Source organism: Rhinoderma darwinii, chromosome 6 (assembly GCF_050947455.1).
Source record: "Rhinoderma darwinii isolate aRhiDar2 chromosome 6, aRhiDar2.hap1, whole genome shotgun sequence".
NCBI classification, from domain to species: Eukaryota; Metazoa; Chordata; class Amphibia; order Anura; family Rhinodermatidae; genus Rhinoderma; species Rhinoderma darwinii.
In genome coordinates, this window is record NC_134692.1 from 129,898,155 (window position 1) to 129,924,175 (window position 26,021).

Below are 26,021 nucleotides of genomic sequence, written 5' to 3' on the forward strand. Positions count from 1 at the left end.
CTATAGGGAATATGGACATCATAGAGGGGCCAGGGGGGTCCTCCAGTAAAGAACCCTCTCTATTAGCCAGATACAGTGCCGCTAACATAGAGCAGCTGGCGGACCAGGTTCATCCATGTATTACATAGTTGGTCATTAATTTCAATGGCCAGAATTGAATACTTGCCTACCGGATTCCAAAAATGCTTAAAAAAGGCCACAAAGCACAATGCTACGTATGTAGACCCTTTCAACATTTAATTATAAACTGTTAAAAGGGTAACAACTTTTTAAAAAAAAGTTTTGACATGTCATAGTGCCTTTATAAGAAGTTATGAACGGTGGGGATCCAAGCACAGAGACCCTCACAAATTGCTAAAACGAAACGGCAGACGCACTGGGGTGAGCGCTGTGCAGCTTCGTTTTTTCATCGGCTTTCCTCGGACACCGTACACCGCTCCGAGTAAAGCCGATCATAAAGGGTCGCAGCACTCACCCGAGCGCTTCTGCCGCTTTGTCTTAGCAACCGGTGGGGGTCTTATTGCTCGAATCCCCATTGATCAAAACTTCTGACACGTCACTATGACATGTCAAAGTTTTTTAAAAAGTTTAGTTACACTTTAACATTTGGCCGCAATGTTTAAACCCCCTTGTTTGCAGTCAGTGAATGAAAACATTCGTGTTTACATCCAGAGGCTAAACCTGTACAGACCTAATACTTGTCACAGCTGAGAGGTGTATATTATTGTAGCCAATGTCAGCAATCAGCCTGGACTACAGGTCAATACATTTTACCTCTACTGATACATTGTAGCAAACGATCAGGACATTTGTACTTCGTTCACACAGGATTGTCTAGAATGGATCAGAATTCTCAACTGTGAAAAGTTTTAGGTCGGTTGAGGCTTTTAGCCTCTTGGATGTAAAAAAGAAAAAGGTTTTCACCTATGACAGCAAGCAGAGTTGATGAAAATAAAAAATTCTGCAGCCTTTGTATTCCTTCCCCTTATTCAGAGATGGATGAACTCCCCACTTACAATTCTGAACACTATGCCCAGGTAAGAAGCCCCAGGCTCATGGGATGTGCCATACTTGAGAAATTTGCTGCTTGCATTTAACTTTGGGTTTTGGACGTTCTTGCTGCCGGCCTCATATAAAACATTTCCCCTTGACAGCAACTAAATTCTCAAGTATTTTAAGCATCCCTGGCCTAAGGAATTTCACCCTAGGAAGATTTTCTAATTTTATTTAGCAATGAGTGAAGGAAGTTATTCATATAATGAGTAATATGACAAAAATATACAAAACCAGCACAAGGCCTCATATCACAAATCACTGCGCCTCGGAGGAAAAGCTGCAGCCGTAATATTTCATACTAAAAAGGATTAGTGTACAGACATTAATGAGCGCAATTAGGTTTACGTTACCCAGATGCAGCTCTGATTTAAGAACACACATACAATATTTATGAGTGTTAAACTCGGAATTGTCCCACTGCGTGATGGAATAAATAATGCTTTAAGATCAAGCCCAGCAACTACAATCTCAGGGTATGGAACAGAACGCGAGTACAAGGTTGTATCCACACTGCTGACAACCGCAAACATTAGAGAAGTCAGATAAACTAGAGGGGTTTGTACGGGAATAGAACATGGCTACTCTCCTCCAAAAACAGTGCCACACCTGTCTACAGGTTGTGTGCGGTATTGCAGCTCAGCCCTATTCACTTCAATGAAGCAGCAATACCAGACATAACCCATGGAGAGGGGAGGCGCTGCTTTTAGAATCTACATGTTTTTCCTAATCCTGCAGACCACCTTTAAAGAAAAAAAAAAAACTCCTTTAACTATCATATAGTGTATGTGTTCATTATAAGCACATAGCAAATAATGTATTAACAGTTGCAGTATGGTTTCTAGGCTGTGTTTGGCTGTTTCAAATCAGCCCCAGACACTTTGATTGGAGCGATCCAGCGCACGCCCAGCCTCCGCTCCATTCAAAGTCTTCTTAGCCACCATATTGTGGCTGGGGGACTGGGGACCCTTGTTCTTGTGATTGGTGTGGTTCCCAGCAGGCAGACCCACACCAATCTAGCATTTTTTCAGTGGATAGGTGAAAAATGCTATAAGTTGGAATAACCCTATAAAAGGGGTTGTCCTGGTTCGTGGCTGTTTTTTATACCGATGACCCATCCACAGGATAGGTCATCACTACACGATTAGTGGGGGTCCGACAGCCAGACCCTGCACCGATCAGCTGTTCCGACGGCCTCCGGGCGCTGGAAGTCTTGCAGTGGTCGGTGCCGGCAGCGGAAGGCTCCAACCACTATATAGCAGCTATATAACAGTTGTCAGATCCTTCTGCTTCCGGCACTGACCACTGCAAGACTTCCAGCGCCCGGAGGCCGTCGGAACAGCAGATCGGTGCAGGGTTCGAGTGTCGGACCCCCCACCGATCATATACTGATGACCTATCCTGTGGATGGGTCATCAGTATAGAAAACAGTCCCGAACTTGGACAACCCCTTTAAGCAATGATGCATCCTCCCACATCACTAGGAAGATTTACCACTCAGGAGTTGAGGAAAGCTGAGTGCCACATCCATAGAACTAGAATAGCGGCCATATTTGTTGTCACCTAGCTTTCACAAGAAGACCTAATTTTAACAATTTGACATGAAAAGAACATGGCAATTACTTAGGATTACTGATGTGGCAGAAAATCTCTACTCACCTATAAGTCAGAGTAGAGAGCGGCTAGAAAAAGGTTCTCATTTTGGAGCACACAGCACATCCATGCAGATTACACAGACAGCCCGTTGATTTTAAGAAGACCTGTGTAATGCTTCATTTCACCTGTGGTGGTGCTGCAGGGAAATTGTACACTTGTTGTCAGGTATCCCCACAGATTACAACTGATCACTAGGGGTCCCAGCAGTGGGATAGTGATCAGCATATTGTTGGGGGACCCTTCCAACAAAAAGGGATTGTCCTGCTGTAAATTTAAAAAAAGCTGGCAAAAAATTCCAGAGCAGCAGGAAGACCAGAAGCAAATTATTCATTATTGAGCATTTCTCACTAAAATTAAAAACATTACCTGTGTATGTATGTGTATATATATATATATATATATATATATATATATATACACACATATATAAAATATAATATATAAATCTTTGCATCGCCGCCTTCTGTCTAGCCATCAAAAATCCTACTCAGCCTTTCCACAGTAATAGCCATTTCTGGGAAACACCCAATATGGCCGCTGTTATATGCTTTATAGGAGGTGGTCACACACACCTTTCCCCACACCATGAATGGAAATCTCGAAGTGTTGCATCCTCCACTATATTTGTGTGCATGGTCATATCTACCGTTCAGGACGCCAGGAATGCAGGGTGACAACTATGTATTAGCAGCCATGTTTGTCGTCCAAATGGATAAATACCGTTTTCAGCAACTCCATTTTTTTAAAGGGGAATGGTCATTTAACTAACCTTAGCACCATTTATGTAGCTTTATCCATGAGAACTGCTCTATAAAAAGTGACCCTAACTTTCCTCATTTCTTCTAGAGAACGTAAAACATTTTCATGTACAATTTTAGCGGAAATTTACTTGAAAGACTATTAAGGGGGGGGGGCATCTTTGTTGATTAGCTGTCTAGAAATCCCACGTTCTGAAAAAGATTGTCGGACAGACGTGCCTTACCTTCTCCTAGGATTATTTAAAAGAGAAGCAGATGAAGGCGAAGGAAACGTTGCCTGGGGTAACATGCTCAAATTAACGTAGACAGAATTGGGCCATTCGGGGAAATTCAGACTTAGATATTGAGCTAAGATTTCTTCTCGGAAAGAAAGGACGGCAACTGATGAGGCTCTGGTGACTTAACACATGTAAAGGCAAAGGCCCGATGACAATTAGTCCCTGCACAGAAAGTGCTGACCAAGTCTTCTGTAGACGCGTCCTAGTGATGTCTGAAGATGTTATTGCTCAGAGGCTTTCGCGGCTACATTAGGCCTTACACTTGTCATATTCAGAATGATTTTTCCCAAAACAATAAACGAATAGTCGGCAAATCAAAAACAGAGCGGCCCTTAATATAGAACTTTATTTAGATATTTTTTTAATAATAATAATTTCAATCTCACATATGGTGGGAAAACATTTTTTTTTTTTTTTTTGCGGGGGTGGACTAAATGTCTAAACATTTTCTTAAAGAAGGTTGTCTGGTTTAGAAAACCCATTTTCAAATAACCTATAAAAGGAAATCCTCAATTAAGGACTCCTATGTGCCAAAGCGGAGAGCAGATACAAAGAGAATCTCTCTCTGGAGGACCCAGCACATTCATGTATTACACAGACCTTCCCCTTGAATGGTGTAATTCCTCATTTCCCCTGCGGTGGTGCTGCAGGAGTATTAAACACTTGCTACCCGTTTTCTCTACAGATTACTGAAAACTGGAGAGGTGACCAGAGAAGGACTCCCTGTGATCTGCTTATCATTGAAGGACCCTTCTAACAGAATGGGATCATTCAAAGCGGACAACCCTTTTAAGACAGCCAACTTTTTTAGTCATTGGTGTGAGAAAACCTGATGAAACGGTCATCCTTGAAATGATTTTGGATGTTTATTACCTAGATGAGCATATGTAAGTTGGAGTAGTATGACATTTGGCCGCTAATTGGCAACATCATGGCCTTCTGCATCGTTTCGGGCCGTGACTATTTTGAATGTCTAAAGAAGAAAAATATAGCGCATCACTGTGAAGGTCATCTATTCGTAATATGGTGAAGTAATGCAGTGAAAAAGTGCTTACCTGAACGGGTTGTACAAACGACAGGCACAACCCCGGGGTGGGTATGAAATATAGTACGTCTGCTGCAGCTGGGCTCCGACCGGTGGGCATAGTGTTTTGATGCTGGACTGAGGAAGATGCTAGTCCAGCATAGAAACGGGTAGCCATAAATAAAATAATCTTGCTATACTATATGATACCACTACTGCTTGTTTATTAGTCAGCAGGGCTCTCAGAGAGGGTCTTGTTGTTTCTCCTTTGCTTTATCTTATTTTGAATGTCATCAGGTAGGTCAATGCTGCTTTCCCTCAACATTTAATATGTGTAATGCGGGCTGATCAAGTGGCATCTCTAATGTGTAAACATTTTTAAATCATGAAGTGATGTGTGTAATGTGCCCCTTAATGTGCGGCTGTTCTTTCAACATTAAGGGATGCTTCACTGAAACTTTGGCGTAACACGCATAAACATTTTGATCCCAGTTGGTGTCCCAGTCTCTTCTATAAAGACAAAGTAGTTAACTGTGCAGAATGATTTAATTCCAAGGCTGCCCAAACACATAATATAGCTGTTGGCTTAATAATCTTTTGGTCGATTGCGATTTCCCCGACCTCCTCCGCGTGTGTGTGAAGCGCCTTATCTTCAGGCTGAACACAGGATCGGGCAACAATGCCAACCCACAGGGCAGGAGAGTAGGTGGGGGTTAACGGCAAGCGGGCGTTGCTTTCCTGGACAAACCAGTGCTGGAAATCAAAATTATTTTCATTACATCACTCCTGGCCATTCATCGGTTGTTACTCGAACTTGTATGGGCACATTGCACGAATATTACGGCCAATATCACCTGAAATGCATAATGACAAGTCGGTTATAAGAATATTCGACGACGCTTCTGGAACTGCAACACACGTTCTATCATGGCACTATAATGTAGCGGTGTTGCCGTTCCAGGAGCGCCGATGAATATTCTCGAAGCCGATATTATATTGGGAATACCCCTTTAACTATCTAGTAGATTACAAATTATTTCTGATACAAATAATGCTCGCTCATGCCAACAATGCCAGGGAAGATTCAGGTTATTTGAAGTCCGGGAAATCCTTGCCTGTTAATAAAATGATTGCAATATGTCATGTCTTAATTACATGATGGTGATAACGGTTCATCTGCCATTGACCTCAGATATTTAGTCCAAAGACTGGGAAGATGCCGCATTGACTGCAAGATGTTTTTTCTTCAGTTATTGCCTTTAAGGTGCCCATACTCAGATTGAAATCCTGTCGACATTTTTATATATGTATGGGGGCCTCCTGCATGTCCCTTTTAGGGCTTGTCCACACAACGGAATTGCTGCAGAAAATGTCTGCAGCAATCCTGCAGAAACTAGCAGCATTTCCGCTGTGCAAAAACCGCACCATTTCCTGCGTTTTTTACTGTAGAAAAATGGCGCAGATTTTGCTGCGTTTTTCTCAATGCTGGGAGATGGAGACATCTCCTCTGAAAAACGTAGCAATTCAATCCACTTTCCGTAGCAGGAATTGACGCGCTGCGGTAAAATACGCACCGCAGGTCAATTTCTGGAAATTTTACGCAGCGTGTGGATGAGATTTGTTAAATCTCACACACTTTGCTGCTACTGTATTCTGCTGCGTATTTTGGGTCCGCAATTCCGAGACGGAAAATGCGCAGCAATTCCGGTACATGTGGACAAGCCCTAAGGCAGATGTCAGGGGGAAATGGGGATGGGGGCAGATTGCATTCTCCACATTCAGATTGCATTGTTACACAAGGAGATGTGCTGCCGACAACTATAATATTTTCTGCTGCATAAACGATACGATCAGCCAATGAACAAGCGTTTACACAGGGCAATGATTGGGAACGAGCATTCATAAAGCTCGTTTGCCCGATCAGTGGCCCGTATAAAAGGGCCTTAAAGAGGATCTGTCACCACTTTAGTATTGCCCCATCTCCTAACTAATCTAATAGGCACTGTTACACGGATAATGTAGGTGAAAATGGTGTCCAATTTATTTTTGAAAAAGTTATACGCTTTTTTTTCTAAATATGCAAATTTGCCTATACTTGACAAATGGGCATCAACAACAGCGATTCTTCTGGGGTGGAGCCTCCTCACAGCCTCTGACGCTGTCCTATCAGCATGAAGCTGCATCACAGAGTGTGAGAGACTGAGGCTGGAGGGAAGGGGGATCACTTCAAACAACCATATCTCGGAACCGTGCTTCTGGTGGCATCTGAAAGACGAGATTCTAATCTTTCATATGACACCAGGATCGCAGTTCGAGCTGTGAAACAACCGGAGGAATCAGCAGTTGAATACACAGTCGGGAATGGAAGCTGTATACTATACGATCACGCTGTGTTGCTGGGCAGGGAAGGGGGAGAAGCTGTATGCTGATTGGACAGAGACGTACATAAAACATTACACCGCCCAGAGTGAAAAGAAAGAGTCACCTCCCATTCGGCAAGTATAGCCAAGTTAGCATATTTAGAAAAATGCTCATAACTTTGCAAATAATAAGTGTTTTTGAAAAAAAAACAAATCACACCGTAGGTATCAGCATCATAGCGCCTATTCGATTAGTTAGGAGATGGGGAATTAATAAACTAGTGACAGATCCTCTTTATGAAGCTGCCTTGAGAACAAAAAGATCAGGCGATGAAATTCGATATGCCCGACATATGTCAGGGGGGAGAGTCGGCAGGTCTACATACACATTAGATGGTTGAATGGTTCAGCCGACATTAATCTTATGTGTAGGGGGGCCTTAAAGGCCCTATTACATGGGCCAATTATTGGTCTCGTTCATTGGCTGATCGCATAGTTTATGCAGCAGAAAATATCGTTGCTGGCACCACATCTCCATGTGTGAACAGGGAGACTTGCTATCGACATGATAGAAACGTATGGGGACGAACGATGGTAGTAACGATCGCTCATCCCCAAACATAGCACCTCGTGAAAAGAGCCAACGAGCGACAGTCAACCAGCTGTCATGTTGATCTGCGCTCGTTTACATGGCCCACGTCGGGCAGGGCAGTGTAAGGAACCCTACAGTCGTAGATTGGTTTCTTTACTTGGAATGTGACATCATGATGATATATAAATAATTATAATCAGCTGATTCTTATCCTATGGGGGCTGGACTCCTGTAGACCCTGTAATCAGAACCCATTTACCCTCTTATAAAAGGTCTCCATAATGGAGAATAATAAAATCATTGCCTAACAAAAAAAAATAATTAATCTATAAATGTAAAAACATTTTCGGCCATAACAGGTTAAACGTCTTCAAGAAAAATCAACTACTCATTAATAAACCCCTGTTAAACATTGTGTAATTATTTTGGTCGAGATGGTTTCTACGGAGGGAGCGAGACGTCGGCTCTTTGAAGTGCGGAGAGAAAATATTAATAGGGTTATTTTTTTACATTAACAGCATACATCTTCCTTATCTCCTGGCACCGCTGACCTTAAATAACTGCTTATCCGTCTACTGTCTATACTGAAAATCCAGCGCACCCCAACCCGCAGTCTTTGCAGGTTAGCCTCTCCTTTTATGTATTAAACTCTCTTTTGTTAACAGAGCAATCAAGGCTAGACAGAGGCGGCAAATTGCTGCGATACCATCTATTGATAAAACGTTAGCAGAACACAATGCTGGAGGCACCAGAGTCTGCAATACCTGCCTACCCCGGCTCCTGGTCCGCACGCTGACTGCATTTAATTTTTACTTTTTTTCTTCCTCCTTTGAACCTCTAAGCAGAATCGTAAAAGTGCAGCATCACCCAGACGTTACAGCTGCTGCCCCCCAATATGACTCGGCCCCCATCACTATGTAAATGCCACTTCACTAAGAAGCAACATGTATTATCATGGTTTCCAACAAAATTAGTAATAGAAGCCAGTATAGCGTAAATGAATGGCATGTAAATCTGCGATGTTACGCAGATACTCCCCTCCCCCCACATACTCCCTCTCTGCTACAGTTCTGCTTGTGTCAGTCTCCACCGAAAGGCCCATGCACACCACTGTCGTTTTTATCCGTAATTACGGGTAAACTGCGGACCCATTCATTTCTATAGGCCACATTTACGGATATGCGTCCGGGCCGTAGAAATGATCCCAAAAACATAGAACATGTCCTATTCTTGTCGGCAATTGTGGCACAAACTCGCCCATAGAAGTCTATGAGCGCGTGCGAAATTGTGGACGGCTACGAATGTTCAGCCATAGCCGTCCGTAATTGTAGAGGAATTGCTATGCGACGGCAGGGGATTCCCCAAGAAAATGGCAACTGAGCTATCATGTGACTTTTTCAAGGTGTTGGGTCATGTTCGTAATATCCTTCGTAGCCTCCATTTTTTTTGCGGATCGGTAAACACGGATGCACTACGGACCATGTTTGCGGACAGCGTGCCACTTATGCGGATGACTCGCAGATTACATTGAGGATCAGGATGCAAAGAACGATAAATTTTGACCAGGTAACATCCTAAATTTGGGTCAATAACATGACTGAATATGTAGCACATGACTAAAAGCTCAGACAACACAGGATTTGTTTGTAGTCTGTAACCATGGGGACACGGGTCAGCATAAGAGCTGTATACTTCAGACAGTAGGGGCTTTTAAATCTAGACTATTTGCAAAAGTTGCTTCATTTTAAATGCAATTAAAAAAAATACACTGCAAAGGCGAACATACAGTTAACCACAAATTATATATATTTGACCTCAAATTAGCAGATTGATAAATAACACAATGGTGTGAAGAAACAGTCATTTATGTGGAAATGTAAACGCTAAAGTGAACTTTATGCTGCCATAAATTGACATGATCGCCAAAGGCTACCGACAAACCATGTCAAATATTCCGGAGTGTGACCCTTTTGTATCATCAGTTCAGCAGAAACCCAACAACATTTATAGAGATTCTCAGTCACCAAAAATTCTAACAGTGTCTCATGTATTTCCAGGTTGCTTCAGGACAAATTACAAAACCCTGGCACCTATTATGTGAATGCCAGCCCTGGGTAGCGTCTTAAAGGGAACCGGTCACCAGCAATTCACCTATTGAACTCTCCTCACCCCTCGCTGGCCGCTGCTGTCAAAAGTTCATTGCCGTAATCCCCTTTCCTAAACTCCGACTTCAAATAACGGTCTGCAAACATTTAGCGCCTTTTATGGTAAATGTTTTAGTCTTGTTCGTTCCTCTTCTTATGCCCGCCCATTGACAAAAACTGGCCCACCCGGAATTCCAAAATCTCGTCTGAGATCGTCATGTATGGTCTGACACCCTTCCCTGCTTCGTCTGGGCCTCAAATCTAGTTAGTGAGCATGCACCACTATGATGTCCCATTGTGCGCACGCACCCGAACAGCGATGCATAAGTGCAGGATTTTGTGTGTGATGTGGGGGGGAAAGGGGGGGAGCAGTCAATCAAAAGTAAGGAGGTGGGGTTAACTTGGAAAGGCTTGAGGAATGAAGATAGGACTCTTATGCTCATTAGCATACAGCACCGCAACATTAAGAGACTGACTACTAAAGGTACAGAGCCGACTTGGAAGATAATTACAGGTTACATAAAAATGATTTTTCACCCACTACCACCAGGTATTGCTGGTTTAATAGGGGAAATGCTGGTGACCGATTCCCTTTAAACACTGGTAATGGCAAAGTTATGAATATATCACATATTAACAAATCATGTTATTGTCAATAGTGAGATCCTGGCCGCAGTGCTGGATAGATTATAACAGATACTGGATACACTGAAAGGGGTTTTCCCACCTTAGACATGTATGGCATATCTACAGGATATGCCATAAATGTCTGATAGATGCAGGTCCCAGCACCTATATCAAGAATGGGGGGGGGGGTCACACGACCCCTATTTAGCCTGTTGTGGCGGCCACTGAATCCAGGCAGGTATCATTGTAAAGAGGGCCGTGCATGCGTGCGGTTCTCTCCATGCAGTTGTATTATTACGGAAACAGCGGAGAAGCGCTTGCTCGGCTGTTCCCGTAACTCCCATACAACAGAATGGAGAGAGCCGCGCGCAGCCATCTCTTCACTAGTTCCTGCCTGGATTCTGCAGATCAGCGGCTGCCACACCAGGCGAGGCCGCGTTCGCGTGACCCCCATTTTCGATATAGGTGCTGGTCCCCGAGCTGGGACCCGCATCTATCAGACATTTATGGCATATTATACGGATTTACCATACATGTCCAAAATGAGAATATCCATTTAAATCACCTAAAAAAAAAAAAATATTTTTTTTCAACCACATTATTGTACCTACCTAGCCATAACCATCATTATACAAAGTAGCACATTAAACAGGGGGAAGTGGTATCTTCCTCACCTTCCAGAAGCCTAATACCCCTTTTCCTGTAGGTTCTCTAAAAATGTTCAGAAACCTCTTAGGGTATGTGCACACACACTATTTACGTCCGTAATTGACGGACGTATTTCGGCCGCAAGTCCCGGACCGAACACAGTGCAAGGAGCCGGGCTCCTAGCATCATACTTATGTACGACGCTAGGAGTCCTTGCCTTGCTGCAGGACAACTGTCCCGTAGTATAATCATGTTTACAGTACGGGACAGTTGTCCTGCAGCGATGCAGGGACTCCTAGCATCGTACATAAGTATGATGCTAGGAGCCCGGCTCCTTGCACTGTGTTCGGTCCGGGACTTGCGGCCGAAATACGTCCGTCAATTACGGACGTAATTAGTGTGTGTGCACATACCCTTAAAGAGGTTTTCCCACGAGGGACATTTATGACATATCCACAGGATAGGTCATAAATGTCAGATATATGTGGGTACCACCTCTGGACAGCTATCTCTAGAACGGTGTCCCCTAAACCCTGTTGTAGCTTTTTGTGTTCACGCTGACTCCCGGCCACTTCCTGATTACATGGTCAGGAGTTACAGAAACAGCGTAACCCGCTGAGCTACACTGGTGGGGCCCACATCTATCTGACATTTATGACATATCCTGTGGATATGTCATAAATGTCCTTCATGGGCAAACCCCTTTACGTTACCAAAATATCCTTATATTAAACAGTAGGCAGGGAGGAGGGGGATGCAGCTGCACTCTCTTTGTGGGACTGTATGCTGTAATAGGGGAGCAGAAGTGGAGTGTTATACTCTGAGCACGATGCACCGCACTATGCGCGCAGCAAGAAACTACACCAATGTAAGAAGGTCACACAAGGAAGAGCCCACCCACACAAAGCAAGCAAAAAAACAACAATTTTTCTACACGTGTCTATGCATTCATTATAAATCACTAGGGGGGCTCCACAAAACACCACACTTAAAAAGCATGCTTTCAGATTTTCTCTTGAATAACCCCATTTTCCCATTCACTCACAGCTGGCATATTAAAAAAAAAATATATAAACAAATTTGAGAAAAGCCTTTAAACTAACCGTCGGCCTGTAATCATTCGTTCACAGGTTATCTGCTAGACAAAAGAAGGAATAAGAAAAGGAGAGAGGGGATTCTAATAATAGACCAGTCTTGTCCCTATTTCGCCTTCTCTGTGCCGAGCAAAATCAGCAGGCTCCAGCTTGATCTAAGTAGCCCCAGGCAGTAGGGCAGTCGCATAGTGTCATCTGGATGCAGCAAGCAAGGATCAGAGATGCGGGAACATTATCAATCCTTCAGAGAAGGGTCTGTACGCAACGCACTAGTTAAATCAATGCCAAAAACGGAGCACCGAGTGCCCCAGTGGGCAAAGCAGCCAAAGTGACAAATGACAAGAAAGATTAAAATATAGATATATATTAGTATACACTAATATACATACATGGCAGCTGAATTTCTCATTTACATTAATTTGTTGGGGCTGCATTGTTGTGAGTACCTCCAGAGCTCAGCTGTTTTCCCCGCACACCTCTCTTTCTTCTGAATTTAATAACAGTAGGCTGTTTTTGTTTGCAATGCAACAGATACAATGGAGCTGCAGCCCGGTCACGGTCACTATCTCTACAAGCCTGCTAGCTCACAATATACGTGCCACTTCTCCCCCTCCCTTGTTAGTATGCAGCAACCCACTGCTTGATGTCTTGCTGATGCTGCTGTAATTACAGGACATTATGAACTATCAGGTCCCCTCTACAGACACAGAGTGCTTGCAATTCTTTGTTTGGGTAAGCTATTCCAGTTATTCTAGCTCTGTGTGTATCATTCACTATTAATCTAGCCCTCTCTCTCTCACCAGGGAGGAAGTAAAGCGCAGCCGTATTCCAAATGTCCTCCTATTCCACCCCATATTGAAATAAATGGAGTGTGCCCATAGGCGTAACTATAGTGGCCCAGAGGTTGAGGGGTCCCACTCTGGTGCAAGAAAATTGTTCTATTATGTGGAGAACAAGTTGGTGTCTGTTTGCTATCCAGCACTACTAAGTGGGTACCATAGCTCTATTATACATACCTTTTAATTATTACTAGATAAGCTGCTGTTTCAGTTTCCTGTCACTAGGTGGTGGGGGCCCATCTAATTTTTGCTATGGGGCCGTATGAATTCTAGTTACGCCCCTGAGTGTGACGCCTGCAAGTGAATGAAAAGCATAGCGCGCATTTTTAAGAGGCGCGCTTTAAGACCTCATGCATACAGCCCGCGATTTGGAGCACGGCCCGTAAAACCGTAAAGTAGGACATGCTCCAGAATTCCCAAGGACTCCATTTACTGGCGATTCTTTTATTTAAGGGGTTAATGAATGAGCTGCCGTTATTTTCATGCCGAGTACAGGTTTTTTTGGTAGCCGGGTACTTTTCACTTTTTTCCCGGCTGCTGTAATTTGGATATAAAACCAGCTTTGGAGCAGCAATCAGTGTAATGCAGCGTTTTAGAATTGGCTCCGGCCCTGAGAGCAGGCACTTATTACAATACCACAGCATTACGTGTTACCCATTAAGATGGGGAGAAAAAAAAAAACAAGGAGTTACAAAAAAAAAATAAAAAAAAATTATTTTGAGAACAATTTAATTCAGCTACAGCTTGTAATGAGCGGCACAGCAATTATTAGTGAAAGCCCCGTCACTGGAAAGTTGGCAGGAAACAAGTGGTAGTCCGTGTTAGACATTTGGATATAATCCACAAATCTTCTGAGAAGCCAGATGCCTCAAAGAATGGCAGCCGTCCACGCAGGCAGCATTAGAAGCCATTACTCCGCAGTACGTACAGCCAGTCCCTGTGATCCGTCACTGCTCGGGAGGTAATGAATGGAGACATCAAATCTGTCTGGTCTTAAGTCAATTAAAGGGGTTTGACTGTCACAGCTTTATCAATACTTGATAAAAATAAAAAATTGCCGCTTTCTTATATACTTTGTGCTTCAGTTCCTCACCATCTTCAAGATCTCGGCTTGCTGCCAGTGAATGAAAACTTGTTTTTTTTAAACAGAATCTGTCACTAGTTTACTAATGCCCTATCTCCTAGCTAATCTAAAAGGCGCTGTCACACTGATAATAGTGAAAATTGTGTCTCAAAAAAGTTTTTTATTTTAAAAATTATGAGCTTTTCTCTAAATATGCAAATGAGGTTATACTAAACAAGTGGGAGGTAACAGCAGCGATTCTGGTGAGGCGGAGCCTCCTCACAGCCTCTGACGCTGTCCTATCAGCATGAAGCTGCTTCACACAGTGTGAGAGACAGAGGCTGGAGGGAAGGGGGATCACTTCAAATAGCCATATCTCCGGCTGTGGACCACCTAGAACAGCAGTGACATATGAAAGAGGAGATTCTAAACTTTTATATGGCACCAGGATCGCAGTTCTAGCTGTGAAACGACCGGAGATATCACTGAAAACAGTCGGGAATGGAAGCTGTATACTATATGATCACGCTATGTTGCTGGGCAGGGAAGGGGGAGAAGCTGAATGACGAGTGAAAAGAAAGAGTCACCTCCTATTTGAGAAGTATAGTCAAATTAGTATATTTAGGAAAATGCTCAGAACTTTGCAAACTTACGTTTTTTTAAAATAAATCGCACTGTAGTTATCAGCATCGTAGCGCCTATTAGATTAGGTAGTAGATAAGGAATTCATAAACTGGTGACAGATCCTCTTTAAATGCAGAGGCTGGAAAAAGTCTTTAACCAGCACAGCATGTTAAAGCACTCCATAGTAATGAGCCGTGCAATAGCGTCAGGACAGAATGTCAGACCCTGGATGTAAACAAGAATGTTTCCATTCAGTGACTGCAAGCAGAAGTCTTAAAAATGATGAGGGATTGAAACACATTGGGGGAGATTTATGAAACCTGGCGCAAAGGAAAAAGCAGAGTAGTTGTCGATGGCAGCCAGATTCCACCTTTTTCAGAGACCCTTTGGAAAACGAATGCTGCAGACTGGTTGGTTGCCGTGGGAAACTGCACCACTTTTTATTTGCACTAATTGTAATAAGTCTCCCCCCTGTATATTAACTTTATTCTACGATTAGGCTGTATTCACATAAAACCTGAAAAATTATCTAATCCGAATTGGAAGCTTTAATTGACTCCCCTCCTCCTCGTGCTACAAGGGTTATGGTCACTCTAGTAACCTTAAGGGTATTTTCACACGTAGTCAACCAAAACGTCTGAAAATCCAGAGCTGTTTTCAAGGGAAAACGGACCCTGCTTTTCAGACGTTTTTTTACCAACTCGCATTTTTCGCGGCGTTTTTCGCGCCGTTTTCGCAGCGTTTCTTACGTCCGTTTTTGGAGCTGTTTTCATTGGAGTCTATGAGAAAACAGCTCCAAAAACGTCTGAAAGAAGTGTCCTGCATATAATGTATATAAGTGTCCTGCACTTCTTTTGACGAGGCTGTATTTTTACGAGTCGTCGTTTGACAGCTGTCAAACGACGATGCGTAAATAACAGGTCGTCTGCACAGTACGTCGGCAAACCCATTCAAATGAATGGGCAAATGTTTGCCGACGTATTGGAGCCGTATTTTCAGACGTAAAACGAGGCAAAATACGCCTCGTATACGTCTGAAATTTGGCCGTGTGAACATACCCTAAGGCTACATTCAGACGAACGTGGCCAACCTCGCATGTGAAAAACTGCAGTTTTCCACGTCCGAGGTGCACCCACGCAGGACGCGTAGTCACGCATGCCCCAGAGACTAGAGTATATGGTGGGATGCGTTAAGCGCAAAAAAATAGGACAAGTCTTTTTTTTTCACGGACCCTTCACACGCTCCATTGAAACAACGGTCACGTGAACAGCCCCATTGAAGTATGTGAGTCCGTGTGATGGCCGTTGTTTGAACGACAGTCACATGGACTTCTTATACGCTCGTCTGAATGAGCCCCTATTCTAAATGTCTGGACAAGAAACCTTGGGAATAAAATGCATTCGTCAGTAGAGCTGGCGCCATCTGGTGGATAATTCAAGAACTATCTAGCATTGCAGACTAAATACATTTTTCACAAATTGCTAAGCATTGCACGCTTGTAAAGTCACAGTCTAGCACAGGTCGAATACTCTTACAACGGCATGCGTAGATGGAATATAGTCGCATCCTTTTCGGGTAATTATTACTTACTAAATCCTTTTCCACACTGGCAAGGGTCGTTTCAGTGACTTCCGCTCAGCTAGACAGCCTATTGGACTACTGTTAAGTCTGTATATTCACCTCACTGATTATATCAGAGGCACAGGAGGCTGCTTTGCCGGTGTTCTTTCACCATGCTTTAAACTGCATCTCTGTTTGTTCAGATTGGTTACTGTGCACACGTATAATCCATGGAGGGTGACAAAATGATCATAAAAGTACAAGAAACTGTTTTTTTTTCCTGCTGGAAAATTTTAATCAAACTGTGTGGCATTTATTTGGCTTAAAAGGTTCATATGACATAAGCACAAGTGGGACTACTCCTATTACAACGACCCATATTGGCCGGTACAACGAGCGTTCGTTTGCTACTTTCACAAGGAGCGATGTATGGGGACGAACACTCGTCACTACGATCGCTCATCCCCATACAATTCTATCATGTCGGCATAATATTTTGGGCATTTAAAACTATGCAATCAGCCGAAGAACGAACGTTCATCAACTGATCGTTGCCGTGTGAACGCTCGTTTGTCCGATAATTGGCCCGTGTAAAAGGGCCCTAAGCCTGGACTCCCGTAACCAATCTGCATGGATATCAGGAATGATTTCAGGAGACCGATCTCTCCGACGCAGCCATTTATAGTGTACAGCGAAAACCGAAGTTATGGGACTAAAGACATCCATACATCGGAGATGGCGGTGTTCATGGTTGGACAACCATCACTTTAAAGCCACATTCACACATGGCATATAATTGTTGTGGATTTTCAGTGCAGTTTCCACACCAGTCGACTGCGCTATAGATTCCGCCCAAAACGACAGAACCCTGTCACAACGGTGACAACGGAAACCATTAGCTAGGTTACCGTCACCTTGAGCTCAATGGTGAGGGAAACCGAAGCTGAGGTTTGATGGCCTATACTCAGGATAGGCTATTTATATCTGATCGGTTAGAGTCCGACTCCCGTCTCCCCTGCCGATCAGCAGTTTTGAAGGTGCTGCAGCGCTCGTACATCGGAGTGAATAGGAGGAGGCTGTAGTACTGGGAACTGCCACTACAAGTGTGTCAGCGATTTACAGTACAAGGAAATAAGGAATAGAGGGGAAGGAGCGCACGTACGATCACTGCGGCCCCTTCAATACTGCTGTCCAGCGGGGGTGCAGGGAGTCGAACCCCTGATCAGAGATTGATGGCCTATCTTGAGTATAGACTATCAATTTTTTGGGACTGGACAGCCCCTTTAAATTACAATAAAGAGATGGATAAGCCAACATTACGAAACTTACGATGATAGTAACAGCGGGGCAGGAGGGACAAAAAAAACAAACCACATTACTACATAGTAGGGCCTACGAAGCTACAATTCCTCCATTCCACCAAAGGCTTACCCCATCACTATGACACGACATCAATCACATCATCCGCAGCTCTCCTGGGCACCCAGACCCCAAACTTCCACCACCACAGGGGTCTTTATTTTCCTTTCTTTTTTATAATTGGAAACAGTGTGCAATCTGCCTCAGGCAAATTATTAAAGAATGGCCTATAAATTATTTCCTTGGGCGCAATTAAGTTTTATTTTTCCGCCGTCCTTTAATAAATACATATTCAATCTCGGAAAGATTGCTCAATGTTATGTGGTTCAATCAAAATCTCGCTGTTTCCACTGAATGGTCTCATTTTAAAATGAAGATGTTATTAGACAGGAGCAAAAAAAAAAAAAAAAGGAAAAGAAAAGAAAAAAACTTGTCAGTCATTTTCATTTGTCTCCTGCTGCTAAATTACTTCATTAAACAGGAACAGCTTGAGGTAAGTGAAAGCTTTTTCTTTTTTTTTTTTTCTCCGCACCAACCAGAAAGCCACTTAGGTGGAATACCAAGAAAAGGAGAGTAGCGAGGAGAGGAGAGGAGGGGCGGCGTACCGGCGCCGACATCCGACGGAATTCGACAACTGGCACCTCACATCACGCAAGAAAGAGGGGGGAGGGGTAGAGTGACAGATGCTGGTGATTACGAGGGAGATCGTAAACACATATGGAACCATTATAATTGGATTTCATTATGAGTAGAATACAGGCGAAAGTAATTTACTGGTAAATCACCGGCTCTTCATATTCCCATTTAGGAATAAATAAGCGTTCTAGGAAATATGCTCTTCTCCGTATCTTTATGATTTCTTTAAAAGAAAAAGATTCTTATTTCCTTCATAGATGGGGCTGTAAAATCTCCGAGTCGGTAGCAGTCGGGTGTTTACGACTTAACGTTCTAGGAAACATTATTTTCTATGTATGTTATTATCGTTGTCTTAATAAAATAGATATTTTCCCCATAAATGTAGCTGTAAAATCATTCAGGTATGTACGATCACTGAAGATTGTGTGTGGTCTCCATAGACGTAACTTGTAGCTCTGGGGCCCCAATGCAGAATGTGTAACAGGACCCCCACCTACCATGTACCATTACTAATGCTGGCGTCTTCTTACGTGACAGAGGAGCCTTTGGGGCCCCTTAGATGCTGGGGCCCATATACGACTGCTACCTGTGTGTCCCCCCTGGTTGTCTCTATGCGCAGGGGGCAGCCATTCTGTTTAATAAATGTAAAAATTCAACACAATATGGCCTGTTTATTTCACACAGTCATTTACAACATGTTCTCATGTTTGAGTCACTGTGTACACACATTACATTACTTATCCTGTACTGATCCTGAGTTACATCCGGTATTATACTCCAGAGCTGCACTCACTATTCTGCAGGTGGAGTCACAGTGTACAAAAATTACATTACTTATCCTGTACTGATGCTGAGTTATATTCTGTATTATACTCCAGAGCTGTATTCATTATTCTGCTGGAGGAGTCACTATGTACATACATTACATTACTGATCCTGTACTTATTCTGAGTTATATCCGGTATTATACTCCAGAGCTGCACTCACTATTGTGCTCATAGAGTCACTGTATACATGGATTACTTATCTTGTACTGATCCTGAGTTACAGCCTGTGTTATACTTCAGAGCTGCATTCACGATTCTGCTGGTTGCTACAGGAAATAGTCAACAGCCGATTGTCAGACACACCGCTAGTAGCTTAGTGGAGCTCATTTGAGACAGTCATCAGATTCCTGTACAGTGCCTGGTGTCAAGATGACACTTTCCACAATGCAAATCACCAGAGAAATTTCTGTGCAGAGACTGAACAAGCAGAAAATCATGACTATGCTAATCACCACCAATAAGTAGCAGAAATAGTGAGTGTATCCTCACACCCCATCAACCTTCAGTGCATGCAGCATTTAAAAGGATAATTCTAGGCAGAATGACCAAGTAGGACTTATGGAGGATCCTTCCAAAAATTTAATGTGTATGGGGGCAGCCCAACAGGCTCTTAATATCTGCTGTTGCAGAAACAAGGATCAAAGAAAGTGGGAATTTAACGGAACACGAATAGGTATAAAATATATAAGATCTGCAACCGGCTATAAGGAAAGTGGCTACAGCGAGAACCCTCCCGATTTTTGAATGCTATAGTACACCAGGCAGATTAAGCCCCGCCTCTTCAGATAAGCCCTGCCCCTTCACCTGTCTGTCAATAAAAAACATGGAAGAGTTCAGGAGGAAATTAACCCCTGTGTTCTCTGCAAGACTTCCATATGGAAAATGCAGAACATCATGCAGGCAAAAGAAACACGGTGGGTAAGCGTTTCTTCTATTAACATATTTATTTCTAGGCTTCCTTTAACAAGCCTGATATTTTGTACCCCAGGTAAATAAGTTGAAACCAGAGATACCTGGCAGCAACTTACCACCTGTTATGCAGAACTCATACGCAATTGGCCTAACTAAGCGTACATGGGAAAGTCAAGAGAGATGGTGTGGTCATAATCAACCTGACAATGGCCGTCATTCTTCTAGCGCCCATGAGAAGAAAAAAAAACGGCAGACTGGTAGCGAAGGATAAAGCCACTATTTTACACCTGTATCGCTATTTTTTTTTTTATTATAAATGTTCCAGATTGTTAACGCTTTTAGAACATGAGACTTTACACGTTTATTGAAACATTGACACTTACTTGATGTGGAGACCGGTACTTTGCTCTATGTTTTCCCAGCTCTTCAATTTCTTAAGTATTTTCTGTAATATAAAAAGCCACATTCAGAATAATTTCTAAGCAAGCAAACAGATTTAATTATTCCTATTCTATCTGGGGAAAATATAACATGGCAGACCCCATATATTGACCGCCATTAAAGGTGTTGCCTCGTTACAGATTACCCTTTTAATACAAAGCAGTCCGCTCCGAAGACCCCCTGGAAAACAGCTGATTTTGCCTGGGGTGGTTGACATCTCATTTCCCTGGCAGAGACCGCTACATAGGGAATATAGTATTACATGCAGCCATTCAAAGAAATGGCCATCCACACAATACAAGGATGGGGTCCGCCAGGGCTGCTGTTTGAAGCAACTGATCTCTGAGGCTGATATGGAAGGGTCCTAAACGACAGATTGACCCTGTGCCCTGGTAGGGTACATAGAAAGGGGTTGTGGAGAGAATATTACGCTAACCAATGCGTCACTTACTTCCTTGTCTAGCTCTGCAGCCACCAGTTCTTCCTTCATCCGGTCATAGCGTTCAGCTGCTCGGCGCAGCGATTCCACCTCTTCTTTCAGCAGGGCGTTATTTTCTCTCATTTCCCTAAATAAAAGCGGGATAAATGCCGGGACATAATGTGATCATTTTAAACATTTTTCTGTGGAGAGTACCAGAAAATAACAATTGTTTACATATTCACAAGCAGCCTTAACCCTTTCAGGACTGAGCCATTTTTTGCTTTCTCATTTTCGTTTTTAACTCGCCGTTTTTCAAGAGCCATAACTTTTTTATTTTTCTGCCAATGGAGCGGAGTGAGGGGTTATTTTTTGCGACAGGAGTTGTAGTTTCTATTGGCACAATTTAAAGTACCATATAATGCACTGGGAAACTGAAAAAATAATTATATGCGGGATGAAATAGGAAAACATTGCGATTCCGCCATTTTATTTCGGGTTTCGTTTTTGCGCGGTAAAAACAACAGCTTAACTTTATTCTGTGGCTCAATACGATTACGGTGATACCAAATTTAAAGATTTTATTTTATATTTTACTACTTTTACAAGGAAAAACCTAGGTTAAAAAAAAATTATTTTGTTTCACCGCATTCTGAGAGGAATAAGCTTTATATTTTTTCGTCGATTGAGCTGCGTGAGGGCTTATTTTTTGCGGGACGTGCTGCAGTTTTTATTGTTACCTTATTTGATACATAAAACTTTTTGATCACTTATTAATATTTTTTTGAGAGATAAGGTTACCAAAAACAGTGATATTGGCGTTCACCGTGCGTGTTAAATAATGTCATATTGTAATACTTTCGACATTTACAGACGCAGTGATACCAATTTTGTTTACTTTTTACATTTTAGAGAAAAATGGGAAAATTTCCTTTTTTTTCTTTTAATCTTTTTTCTTTTTCACTACTAAAACTTTATTTAACTTTTATTCACACATTTTATTAGTCCCCCCTAAGGGACTTGAACCAGCGATTGTTAGATCGCTGGCACAGAAGCCTGTAAAAATTACATTAGTATTGCAGTGTATTGTTAAGCCCTGCCAGAGGCACAGCTTAACAGAGGGAGAGTGAAGGCAGACCTGGGAGCCCGGGCTGCCATGACAACCATCAACACTGTGCGACCACGGATGAACTCTCCGATCAGCTGTCGGATGGGGCCGTCTTCCTCTTTTTAACGCCTTCGATGCTGCGGTCGCGATTGACCAAAACTTTTAAGGGGTTAAACGGCCAGGAAGAGAGTGCTCGAATTTTCTGGCCGTTAGTCCCAGGTGTCAGCTGTAATACAGAGCTGACACCCGCTGCGTATGGAGCGGGCTCAGCACGTGAGCTTGTTACATACATCACCCGCCGTGCCAGACAGTGCTAGTACGTTGTGGTGCGCGAAGGGGTTAAAGTGAGGAAAAGATGCACTACTGGAGATTTCTCAAAATTAGCAGAAAGGAAAAGGGGCAGTGGCCAATAAGAATTAATCAGGTTGCTGCGTTCGTTTTCTAATGTGCTACAGAAACATAAGAGCATCTGACTGGTTGCTATGGGTAGGGCAGGCCTTAGGGTGTGCAACCTGTGCATCACTCCTCTTGAGTAAAGGGGGCGGTATTAGCACCGGGCATCCGGGGCAGAAGCAGAAGCCCTGGGCGACAAACACATTCAATTGTATCTGTGTCCTCAGGACGCAGTGGCAATTGAATACTATGGCGGAGCAGGGAGTTATCAGCTCCCTGCTCCACCGTTCACTAGGCTACATGCGTGTGAAGCCTAAAGCCTATAAGACGCTGGGACAGAATCCTTGTACAGGCCGGCGCGTTGACATCACTGCAAGGTTCCCGTCTCGGCATCTCATAGGATGCATGCCTAACATGGCCGACGATAGCTGTGCAGCTCTGTCTGTCGCGGGAACTAGGCTAGGTGAGTACAAGTTTGTTTTTGTTTTTTGTTTTTGGGGGGGGGGCACTTTTGACCACCATGTGGGCACTATCTACAAGGGGAGGGGGGTGGCAATATCTACAGAGGGATATAGATACGCCACTGGTGAAAGGTATGTAATACGGGCGGTGGCGCCAAAATAATCCTGCACAGGGCGCACTCTAGCCTATAGTCGGCCCCGGCTATGAGCAAATGCCACACTTTTCCGTGGCGCTACATAACTGACAGCACACTGACTAATGCAGTTCAATTGGGCTATGCACAAATGTGTATTTTTTTCACAGAGTGTGTGTCCGTCTAGTGAAACTCACTGCATGTCTAATTCTGGTCCGTTTTTGCGGACGTCGCCCATTGAAGACTATGGGTGCATGAAAAACACCAACAGTACACGGACGACATCAATGTGCGATCTTGGTTTCACGCATCAGTTGCTAAAAAAAAAAATGCAGATAAAAAAAATAAAAATAGGATGTGCTTGCCGAGAAGCATGGACGTGAAAAACTGATGCCACATGGAACTGAACTGCATGAAGTACGGTCCTTTTTCATGTGCACGCAAATCAGACACGCTCGTCTGAGTAAGGCCTTACATTGCTATGCATTGAAATTTACTAGGACCTATGTGGGCAGCCCTCTATTACCTATGCAGGCAATTTAGATCAGCGGCCAATTATTGGTGAGGGAGGGTGACTGAGTCTAAAATAATAATAATAAAAAAAATTATTCTAACCTATTATCCTAACAGTACAATACATTTTTTGTGCCATTTGGCATTATAGCATATAGGGCATTATTATAATATGCTGCCTTTAACCCCTTAAGGACGCAGCCTAGTTTGGGCCTTAAGGCTCAGAGCCCATTTTTCAAATCTGACATATTTCACTTTATGTGGTAATAACGTCGGAATGCTTAAACCTACCCAAGCGATTCTGAGATTGTTTTCTCGTGACACATTGGGCTTCATGTTCGTGGTAAAATGTGGTCGATATATTCAGTGTTTATTGGTGAAAAATTGCAAAATGTAGAGAAAATTTTGAAAAAATTGCATTTTTCAGAATTTAAATGGATCTGCTTGTAAAACAGACGGTTATACCACCCAAAATAGTTACTAGTTCACATTTCCCATATGTCTACTTTAGATTGGCATCGTTTTTTGAACATTCTTTTATTTTTCTTGGACGTTACAAGGCTTAGAACATAAACAGCAATTTCTCATATTTTTAAGAAAATTTCAAAAGCCTTTTTTTTAAGGTACCTCTTGAGTTCTGAAGTGGCTTTGTGGGGCCTATGTATTAGAAACCCTGATAAAACACCCCATTTTAAAAACTAGACCCCTCAAAGTATTCAAAACAGCAGTTATAAAGTTTTTTAACCCTTCAGGCATTTCACAGGAATTAAAGCAAAGTGGAGGTGAAATTTGCAAATTTCATTTTTCTTGCTGAATTTCAATTTTATTCATTTTTTTTCTGCAACACAGAAGGTTTTACCAGAGAAACACTACTAAATATGTATTGTCCAGATTCTGCAGTTTTTAGAAATGTCCCACATGTGGCCCTACTGCGCTCGTGGACTAAAACACAAGCCCTAGAAGCAAAGAAGCACCTAGTGCATTTTGAGTCCTCTTTTTTATTAGAATATATTTTAGGCAGCATGCCAGGTTTGAAGAGGTGTTGAGGTGCCAAAACAGTAGGAATCCCCCAATAGTGACCCCATTTTGGAAACTACACCCCTCAAGGAATTCATTTAGGGTTGTTGTTACCATTTTGACCGCACAGTTTTTTCACAGCACGTATTTGAATTGGGCTCTGAAATGAAAAAAATTTCATTTTTTCCAATAAAATGTCATTTGTGATCAAAATTTCTTATTTTCACAGGGAACAAAATACCCCATTTTGTTGCCCAATTTGTCCTGAGTGCGGCAATACCCCATTTGTGGTGATAAACTGCCGTTTGGGCCCATGGGAGGGCTCAGAAGGAAAGGAGCGCTATATGTTTGTTGGAGTCCAGATTTTGTTGGATTGGTTTTCGGGTGCCATGTCGCATTTGCAGAGCCTCAGCGGTATCAAAGCAATGGAAACCCACCAAAAGTGATACCATTTTGGAAACTACACCCCTCAAGGAATTCATTTATGGTTGTTGTTAGCATTTTGACCACACAGTTTTTTCACAGCACCTATTTCAATTGGGCTGTAACATTAAAAAAAATGACATTTTTTCCAATAAGATGTAATTTACCAAAATTTCTTATTTTCACAGGGAACAAAATACTCAATTTTGTTGCCCAATTTGTCCTGAGTGCATCAATACCCCATTTGTGGCAATAAACTGCCGTTTGGGCCCATGGGAGGCCTCAGAAGGGAAGGAGCGCTGTGTGTTCTTTGGAGTACAGATTTTGCTGGTTTGGTTTTCGGGTGCCATGTCGCATTTGCAGAGCCCCAGAGTTATCAAAGCAATGGAAACCCACCAGAAGTGACCCCATTTTGGAAACTACACCCCTCAAGGAATTCATTTATGGGTAATGTGACCATTTAGACTCCATAGTTTCTTCACAGAACTTATTTGAATTGGGCTGGGAATTCAAAAAATATATATTTTTTCCAATAATATGTCATTTTAGCTCAAAAATTCTTATTTTCACAAGAAATAAAATACTCCATTTTGTTGCCCAATTTATCCTGAGTGCGGCAATACCCCATTTGTGGTGATAAACTGCCGTTTGGGCCCATGGGAGGGCTCAGAAGGAAAGGAGCGCTGTGTGTTCTTTGGAGTACAGATTTTGCTGGATTGGTTTTCGGGTGCCATGTCGCATTTGCAGAGCCCCAGAGGTATCAAAGCAATAGAAACCAACCACAAATGACCCCATTTTGGAAACTACACCCCTCAAGGAATTCATTTATGGGTGTTGTGACCATTTTGACCCCATAGTTTTTTCACAGAACTTATTTGAATTGGGCTGGGAATGAAAACAAAATTATTTTTTTCAAATAATATGTAGTTTTGGCAGAAAATTTCTTATTTTCACAAGAAACAAAATACCCCATTCTGTTGCGCAATTTGTTCTGAGTGCCGCAATACCCCATTTGTTGTGATAAACTGCCGTTTGGGCCCATGGGAGGGCTCAGAAGGA

General features: G+C 42.7%; 1 protein-coding gene across 4 annotated transcripts in view; it reads right to left on the reverse strand.

Moving 5' to 3' along the window:
- Positions 1 to 26,021, reverse strand: part of MAD1L1 (mitotic arrest deficient 1 like 1) — a 527,150-nt gene that overhangs the window by 483,162 nt on the left and 17,967 nt on the right. For all 4 annotated transcript variants that reach the window (XM_075830343.1, XM_075830342.1, XM_075830344.1 and 1 more), the window contains exons 8-9: positions 20,947 to 21,061; positions 20,438 to 20,499 (exon numbers count right to left, since the gene is read on the reverse strand). In XM_075830343.1, the coding sequence (XP_075686458.1) occupies positions 20,438 to 20,499; positions 20,947 to 21,061 (177 nt within the window). The remainder of the gene's footprint in view (positions 1 to 20,437; positions 20,500 to 20,946; positions 21,062 to 26,021) is intronic.